Raw genomic sequence first — 9,880 nt, 5'->3', positions numbered from 1 at the left:
AGACCAAAGCACAGATTTCCTCTGGTCTAATGTCCATTCCTTGTGTTATTTAGCCCACACAAGTCTCTTCTGCTTGTTGCCTGTCCTTAGCAGAGGTTTTCTAGCAGTTATTTTACCATAAAGGCCGGCGGCTGCACAAAGTCTCCTCTTAGCAGTTGTTGTAGAGATGTGTCTGCTGTTAGAACTCTGTGTGGCATTGACCTGGTCTCTAATCTGAGCTGCTGGTAACCTGAGATTTCTGAGGCTGGTGACTCAGATGAATTTATCCTCTGCAGCAGAGGTGACTCTTGGTCTTCCTTTCCTGGGGCGGTCCTCATCCTCCGCAGCAGAGGTGACTCTTGGTCTTCCTTTCCTGGGGCGGTCCTCATGTTAGCCAGTTTCTTTGTAGCGCTTGATGGTTTTGCAGCTGCAGTTGGGGACACTTTCACACTTTTCCTAATTTTTTGGACTGACTGAACTTCATTTCTTAAAGTAATGGTAGCCACTCGTTTTTCTTTACTTAGCTGCTTTTTTCTTGCCATAATACAAATTCTAACAGTCTATTCAGTAGGACTATCAGCTGTGTATCCACCTGACTTCTGCACAACACAACTGATGGTCCTAACCCCATTTATAAGGCAAGAAATCCCACGTATTAAACCTGACAGGGCACACCTGTGAAGTGAAAACCATCTCTGGTGACTACCTCTTGAAGCTCATCAAGAGAATGCCAAGAGTGTGCAAAGCAGGAATCAAAGCAATAGGTGGCTACTTTGAAGAACCTAAATATCAGACATATTTTCAGTTGTGTAACACTTTTTGTTAAGTATATAATTCCACATGTGTTACTTCATAGTTTTGATGCCTTCAGTGTGAATCTACAATTGTCATAGTCATGAAAATACAGAAAACTCTTTGAATGAGAAGGTGTGTCCAAACTTTTGGTCTGTACTGTATGTTTTAGTTAATGTTTAATTACCTCATCTTTTTCAGGATCCGTGTTAGGACCATATTTACCATTACATACTGCAGGCCCAATATCTAGGATGGTGCCATATTTTTTAATTTTTTTTTAACAGCCTCCTCACCACCTCCTTCCAGGCGTACTATGAAACCCAGTGATTCTTGAGGGTGAGGGATGTCAATGGCACCTGCCATATATTGGTGAGACCCATTGGTGGATCATCTCCCTCCTTCTCTTGCTCATTAGTATAGCGGCAGTAGAATGGCAGGTCCACAAGCCAGACTGGAACCGCCTTACATCACATGGAGTTGTAGACTATATGCCACAGTATGGTGTAGCCATATGGCATCATTTGATGGTGGTATTTGTCCATAACATGGTATTTAAGGGAGCATGCCATTATTGTGCCTCTATGTGCTACCATATAAAATTTGGAGGACTACAGAGGTGTGATGTGGAGTCATAAACTTCTATAGTTGTCAGATTATGGCTTTGTACAATCTACTTATTTGCAATGTGAGGCCTTTCACCAGGAAACTCAATACCAAACCAACCACAGTACATTTAAGGGAACATTATGCTGAGCACCATCATATATGTAGAATGACCAAAAGGTCTATCATTACCATGAAATTTTTTTTTAGGATGGGTACACTGTAGTGCTAGGTGCAGGTAAGTATGTTTTTTTTTTTGTTGTTTTTTTTTAATGTTTCACCTTCCCCAGTGTCCTGCCCCAGTTCTGTATTTCCTTGACAACACCTTTAAGGGGTGTCGGTGCTCTCCTCCTTCGGCCTACTTTCTGCTGTCTTGAGAATGCCTCAGAAGTTCTGGTACCCCACTGGTCATAGATGACTGCTCAATGGGCTGTGTGTTTCAGACTCTTGTACTAGAGCCTTCAAGTGCTCTGTATTCGGGTATGAAGGTCTGAGGCTTTTGTATACCCCATTACACCTCAGCCTATTGTTCATATTTATAAAATGTCTTTTTAAAGGAACTGGTGCATCTATTGTTTAACAGTATGTGACGGTATGATGGTGCTCAGCATGATACAAAGCACTGCGGCTGGTTTAATATTGAGTTTCCTGGTACCAAACTCTAAATTCTATCCAATTCTATTTAACGGGAGTCTAGGTTTCAGGCGAGCCCTTATTCAGCTGGGGTTTAGCACCTCAAATCTGCCTATATTGAATCCAATTGCTCCATTTTTATTTGGATAAATGGTATAAAGGGTAAGGGTTTCAGCAGTTGGATCCCTGTATTTTGACACTTATCCTCTATATTGTGGATAGGGGATATATGTGAGTAGCGACATAGACCCTTTAGCAAAGCAGGAATGGGAAGATTTGATATAGGTAATAGGATATGTGTGCAATACTACATGGACCTCAGCTTCTGGCAACCCCATAGACGTGAATGAAACGTTGGCCATCCAAGTGCAATGGATGACTTTCTGCTCCCCCTTCGCTGGGGTCTCAGGAATGGGAAGATTTGATATAGGTAATAGGATATGTGTGCAATACTACATGGACCTCAGCTTCTGGCAACCCCATAGACGTGAATGAAACATTGGCCATCCAAGTGCACTGGATGACTTTCTAGGGTTTCAGCAGTTGGATCCCTGTGTTTTGACAATTATCCTCTATATTGTGGATAGGGGATATACAGTCCTATGAAAAAGTTTGGGCACCCCTATTAATCTTAATCATTTTTAGTTCTAAATATTTTGGTATTTGCAACAGCCATTTCAGTTTGATATATCTAATAACTGATGGACACAGTAATATTTCAGGATTGAAATGAGGTTTATTGTACTAACAGAAAATGTGCAATATGCATTAAACCAAAATTTGACCGGTGCAAAAGTATGGGCACCTCAACAGAAAAGTGACATTAATATTTAGTAGATCCTCTGTTTACAAAGATAACGGCCTCTAGTCGCTTCCTGTAGCTTTTAATCAGTTCCTGGATCCTGGATGAAGGGATTTTGGACCATTCCTCTTTACAAAATAATTCAAGTTCAGTTCAGTTTGATGGTCGCCAAGCATGGACAGCCCGCTCTCAAATGATCAGAAAACAAAGATTGTTCAACATAGTTGTTCAGGGGAAGGATACAAAAAGTTGCCTCAGAGATTCAACCTGTCAGTTTCCACTGTGAGGAACATAGTAAGGAAATGGAAGACCACAGGGACAGTTCTTGTTAAGCCCAGAAGTGGCAGGCCAAGAAAAATATCAGAAAGGCAGAGAAGAAGAATGTTGAGAACAGTCAAGGACAATCCACAGACCACCTCCAAAGAGCTGCAGCATCATCTTGCTGCAGATGGTGTCACTGTGCATCGGTCAACTATACAGCGCACTTTGCACAAATAGAAGCTGTATGGGAGAGTGATGAGAAAGAAGCCGTTTCTGCACGTACGCCACAAACAGAGTCGCCTGAGGTATGCAAAAGCACATTTGGACAAGCCAGCTTCATTTTGGAAGAAGGTCCTGTGGACTGATGAAACAAAGATTGAGTTGTTTGGTCATACAAAAAGGCGTTATGCATGGCGTCCAAAAAAAACAGCATTCCAAGAAAAACACTTGCTACCCACTGTAAAATTTGGTGGAGGTTCCATCATGCTTTGGGGCTGTGTGGCTAATGCCGGCATCGGGAATCTTGTTAAAGTTGAGGGTCGCATGGATTCCACTCAGTATCAGCAGATTCTTGAGAATAATGTTCAAGAATCAGTGACAAAGTTGAAGTTACGCCGGGGATGGATATTTCAGCAAGACAATGATCCAAAACACCGCTCCAAATCCTCAGGCATTCATGCAGAGGAACAATTACAATGTTCTGGAATGGCCATCCCAGTCCCCAGACCTGAATATCATTGAACATCTGTGAGATGATTTGAAGCGGGCTGTCCATGCTCGGCGATCATCAAACTTAACTGAACTTGAATTGTTTTGTAAAGAGGAATGGTCCAAAATACCTTCATCCAGGATCCAGGAACTGATTAAAAGCTACAGGAAGCGACTAGAGGCTGTTATCTTTGCAAAAGGAGGATCTACTAAATATTAATGTCACTTTTCTGTTGAGGTGCCCATACTTTTGCACCGGTCAAATTTTGGTTTAATGCATATTGCACATTTTCTGTTAGTACAATAAACCTCATTTCAATCCTGAAATATTACTGTGTCCATCAGTTATTAGATAGATCAGACTGACATGGCTGTTGCAAACACCAAAATATTTAGAACTAAAAATGATTAAGATTAATAGGGGTGCCCAAACTTTTTCATAGGACTGTATGTGTGTAGTGACATAAACCCTTTAGCAAAGCAGGAATGGGAAGATTTGATATAGGTAATAGGATATGTGTGCAATACTACATGGACCTCAGCTTCTGGCAACCCCATAGACGTGAATGAAACGTTGGCCATCCAAGTGCACTGGATGACTTTCTGCTCCCCCTTCGCTGGGGTCTCAGGAATGGAAAGATTTGATATAGGTAATAGGATGTGTGTGCAATACTAAAATGCAGCAACACAAGGACTTGTTAGTGACCCTGGACCTAGAGATAAGTTCCCTTTAAGTAGACAATCTTTGGGAGCCATCTATCATATGTTATGATTCTAACATCTGTTATATAATGATATTTCCATAAGTCAGACTCACATCTTCATAGATAGTAGTTACTTTGTTTTTCTTTGCGCAAGTACCAAACGCATAGTGTTAAATGTAGTCATTTGAACCGTGTTCCGACAAAAACAAGAAATCTCCTCGGCTAGCCTTTATCTTGCTAATATTTTACATCTGCAGAATGTCTGTAGGGAGTCAATCAGGATGAAGCCGAGACGCACAGGTGCTGACTGCATGTTGATGATACACGGAATACGAGAAACAAGGAAAATGGAAGAGATAAGTGGATTTTTAGCAACGGCTTGTGTGTTACGGTAACACTGCAGAGCTAACATAGTGCAAAACTAGAACAAAGGTGCATATAATGGAAAATGGACAATTACACAGTATATTTATCCCAAAGCAAGGATGACTATAGCAGACAACAGTGAATTACCTGCAGCTACGAAGTGAGATACTCTATGCAGAATACTTATTACCTGCAAAGACTTTCTTAGGAAGCTGGCAAAGAAAAAAGACATAAAAAAAGATGCAACAATAACAAAAAAACACATTGTCACATCTGGTGAAACAAAGGCTGGAAGAGAAAATCTGCCCCTGGAGTGGGATCCCACATAGTACATGGGGCCAGCATTATATAGAGGCATGGAATGGCATAGGGTTACATTGCAGAATATCAGTGGTGCAGACTGCTAACGAGATGGATCTTAATTAGTTATGTAACAATCCTATGCAATGGATATATGGCCCTTGCCTATAGTGCTGGAATGGGGTTATGGGTTGATGCATAGGAGATGTATAGGAGGAGGGATGACCATGCAGATAGATGTATGTCCATAGAGCCCGGCCAGGCAGCATTATATCACACTCAGACGTAGGTGGCAGATCGTGTGCAGCTCCTGGCTTCCAGCTCTCCATCCTTTTGCTGAGGGGACTCCCAGAGCAAGGCTCGTCCACGCAACCCCCGCGCGCGTCCCCGGCCACAGCATCAGCAGCCAGCTCGCGCTCCCGCAGCAGCAGATCCCTCCTCCATTCATAGCAGCCAGGATCTGTATGTATCTCAGCTACTGCAGCCTCTCTGCACCTGCAACTCCAGCATCCTCTGCAGGCTCCGGGCTGGCACCATCTCCTGCATCCCTTCCAGGTAGACAACAATAAGGCTTTGTGGACGAGACTCCTCAGCACTGTGTCTGGTGGATTGGAAGCAACTTGCGACTCGTGGAGATGACAGAGCCTCAGCTTGTTGGTTGTGTATCTAGCAGTGAGCCCGGATCTCCATTGCTTAGCCATGCTCTGGCATCCTCACTTAGCTCTTATGTCTTGCCAGCCTTCCCATGGTAGTCCCTGTGGTCACTCTTGTGTTGTGTGCAATGTACATGTGTAAACCAGAGGGGTAGTGGGTTCCAAGGAGCCTTGCTTATCAACTGGGGTAGCACATGGTGCTGAGACTGGTTTTCCAGGTAAGATCGGTAGAGTATGGTCCGGGGGATGCCCAGGAGAGTTTGATACCTATGGACCTATATACCTATTGTAGACCTTCTAATAGTCCTTCTCAAGCAGGTCTGTAGAACTTCATCCTCTCCATGCATGGTCCTTGTGGACTTTCTTATGTTCATGCTCCACAAACCCTTGGATGCAGAACCTAGATCAAGAAGAGTGACTACAACAGCTTTGTGGTCCACATGGACATTGAAACTGCTGCATCCATGGTCATTGTGGACCTTGCATAGAGTTGAAGTTCACCTGGATCATGCTTGTAGGACATCTCTGCAGCAGATGAAGAAGAGTGACTATAACAGCTTGATGGTCCACATGGACTTTGTTGTATGCATAGTCAGACTGCATCTTAGGAAATGTATGGTTATTCTGGACCTTGCATGTAGTTCCAGACCACCAGGATCATGCTTGTAGATCCTTTGTTGATGGTACACATAGACTTTGTTGTATGCATAGTCAGACTGCATCTTAGGAAATGTATGGTTATTCTGGACCTTGCATGTAGTTCCAGACCACCAGGACCATGCTTGTAGATGCTTTCTGCATACTCTGTGAGTTCCTCAGATATTCTCATCTAAGTGTTTCCCAATAATATTCTCTTTCCCTATCTCAGGTATCTTGTTCTAGAAGATTTCCGGAGGCAAAATGGATAATAAAGTGCAGTTTTGTAGACGGATAGCCCTGTTTCTAACCCTTATGATGTGGGAGTCATCAAGGTGAGCGAATATTTCCATGTTGTATTTGCTATGATCTCGCACTAGCCTAAGCACCTGCTGGGTTATTTTAGCTGGCTTCTAGCTGCTAGACATTTTGCTATTTTAATTAAAACATATCTGACATTGGCTCTTAGCAATAGAAAGCTAATTGGAGCATAATGCTTGGTAAAGGCACATTGCTCTAAAGAATGGGTGCTACAGCAAGTATACACAGCCAGACACCTGTATCTCTGGGTAGCAGTCATTCCTACCGAGTATGTGTTCATTATATCCACCGATTGGATTATTGCCTATGCACGTATAGACTCGGTGCACAAGTATACAAGTATATTGCCAACTTTATTCATTCGCATGCAATCTATAAATCTGCAGGACTCCACGAGCGAGAAAAAGTAGACACTGCCTGGAGTTACTGATATGCAACGTGATGTTACTACAATATTTATCAGAAAGAGTCTGTGAAAAAAGTAGACTGGATCTATTGTAATGTCCTCTAGGTGGCGCTAATGTACAATGCCAAGCTCCAACACAAACAGTGGCTGCTTTATTAGGCAACTTTTTGCTCATTGTTTTGCTGCTTTATAATGGCAACATAAATACATAGTAAGTGTTTTCCTTCTGTTGCAGCTTATATTTATCTGTGATGTTATTTAGCCAAAGGGATAATTTACCGCTTCTTCACGGGGCATTATGTATTGCGCAATTCCGAAAAAAATATGCCTAAAATAACTCAGCTGAGGCCAGAACAATAAAAGTCATTAGCTTTTGTTATGGTTCAGCACAGAAAACTCAGCTTTTTTCTCCCTTGGCGTACCTTAATATTAGTTTTTGGCCGCGTGTTTTTTTCACTTTCTATTATTTTATGAATTTACAAAAGCGATAAGATGCTTAAAACTTATACTTAAGTGTATGAATAAAGTTTGTCCAAAGAACTATAATAGCAAGATCATATTTATAAAACATATTTGTCTTATTATTGTTGTTGTCTATTACATTTTATAGCCCACGTTTAGCTCTGAAATCTATCAAATCTTAAAATTTTCAATTCCTTTTTCGAAAATTTTGAACATTTCAAGGATCGTAGATGTTGAGGTTTATTAGCTAGGATCAATGTACGGTTGCTTTTAATATCATTGTGATGTTGGATGAATATGACATGTTTACGTCTAGTAAATTCTTCAGATTTATCGCCTTCTCATAAATTCTCATTCGTTTGAACAGGAACTTTATACATTGTTACTTTATTGTTACATTAGTTACACAATACAATAAAGTTCTAGTAACTGATACACTTGTAGCAGTGATATGCACAATACTGTAAAAGTCATTGCCTTGATAACGTTACGTTAGTGTGCCATGGTATATACCGAGATGTCCAAATAATATTACCGATATCCTTTCGAGTCTCCCAAAATATTGATGCCGATAATGTAACAATTTATAGAATCATCACACAGTAATCCTAACCATGTAACAACATTGGTTTTGCATGTTTGTGCTAAATATTTTATGACACTTCCCATATGTTAACCCTGAACATACGTATTTTTCCTGTCTAGGCAAGTGTTAGCAGACAGTGTGGATGATGATGCGAAAAATAACATCACCATATTCACAAGAATTTTAGACAGACTCCTGGATGGATATGATAACCGTCTCAGGCCTGGATTGGGAGGTAATGCTTCTATGATTTCAGATATATGATCGATTGCATTGTCAAAGTGTAGAGTGAAACGTATCGATTAACTCAGGAGCATGTTCTCTATGGAAGAATGCCTATATGTGTTCAGCCGAAGACCTCGACTGCGTACCCAATATCCATTATGCTAGTGAAAGATGGAGGAGAAAGAGCAAGTCGTAATATAGATTATTTATAACATATTATTCTAAATGATATGTTTCTATATGTACACTCACTTTCTCTATATATGATTTTATGCAAGGTGTGAAAAGTGTTAATAGTTTATTCTTGCCAATTAGCAAAATGCAAAGTGAATGAACAAAAGCAAATTCTAAATCCCATCAATATTTGGTGTGACCCCTCCTTTGCCTTCCATCAGTTCTTCTAGATACACTTGCACAAAGGTTTTGTTGGAGGTTGTTCCCGCCATCTTGCAGAACTAAGCACAGATCTTCTGTAGATGTAATCTTGCTCCAATCCTTCTGTCTCTTCATGTAATCCCAGACAGACTGGATGATGTTGAGATCAGGGCTATATCGGTGAGGGCTATATCATCACTTGCAGGACTCTTGATCACTTGCAGGACTCCTCGTCCACAGGGAAAGGGTCACACCAAATATTGATGGGTTTTAGATTTCTTTTTTGGATTCATTTTGGTAATGACAAAAACAATCTTTCTGAAAGCATTTTTACTTTGCAGCCCCATGCCTAGAACTTTTGCAGATAGATAGATACCAGCCGATTCTTGATTTCAGAAAGTTCCTTCCATTGGAATAGTTTTGTGTATATGGGGTATACATATCTTCAGCCTGTACTGACCTTCACCACTGGTGGATATCAGTGGACAGAGGATACATGAAGCATTTGCATCTACATCATGCACTCATAGTGTTGATATTCTTGGAAGAACACAGTATTTCCGATCTTAGCCCAATACCCTGCTTTAATAGCCATTTGGCACCTTGTACGTCTATCAGTTCTTGTGTAACACAAACCTCATTCATTTATGGACTATGTGTATCAAATGCCTCAATATCATTTTGCTATCATTATTCAGTCTTATGTATGGCTGCCTGTAATCTTAGCATTGTACATATACAGTATTTTCAGGATAAGAGATCTGTTTGCACCTATAACCCTGCTATGTTTTTCTTGAGATAATAAGAAATTAGCATCTCATTGTCTAGTTTTCACTCATCTATACAGTACAATTCTCCTTGGGGAAAGCTCTTGACTTGCTGCGGACTGTAGGAACCCATATTGTTTATGTCATTGACACTAAGACTTAGTGATGATAAGCTGAACGTTTATGGTTTAATATGGAGCTATATAATAGCAGTCAATGTGATATTGTTAATGCGTGACATGGAAATTAAATGTAGTGTCTTCTATGTAACGGAACGACATAATCTGCTAGTCGGTAG

General features: G+C 40.9%; 1 protein-coding gene across 1 annotated transcript in view; it reads left to right on the top strand.

The window, feature by feature from the left end:
- Positions 1-5,417: 5,417 nt before the first annotated feature.
- Positions 5,418-9,880, top strand: part of GABRA2 (gamma-aminobutyric acid type A receptor subunit alpha2) — a 147,771-nt gene continuing 143,308 nt past the window's right edge. The window contains exons 1-3 of the mRNA XM_075261618.1: positions 5,418-5,706; positions 6,673-6,775; positions 8,335-8,450. Of these exons, the coding sequence (XP_075117719.1) occupies positions 6,705-6,775; positions 8,335-8,450 (187 nt within the window). The 5' untranslated portion in view covers positions 5,418-5,706; positions 6,673-6,704. The remainder of the gene's footprint in view (positions 5,707-6,672; positions 6,776-8,334; positions 8,451-9,880) is intronic.

The sequence above is a fragment of the Leptodactylus fuscus genome, chromosome 1 (genome assembly GCF_031893055.1).
Source record: "Leptodactylus fuscus isolate aLepFus1 chromosome 1, aLepFus1.hap2, whole genome shotgun sequence".
Classification (NCBI taxonomy): Eukaryota; Metazoa; Chordata; class Amphibia; order Anura; family Leptodactylidae; genus Leptodactylus; species Leptodactylus fuscus.
Note: the sequence above shows the minus strand (reverse complement) of the source record. Positions and strands in the feature narration are given on the sequence as shown.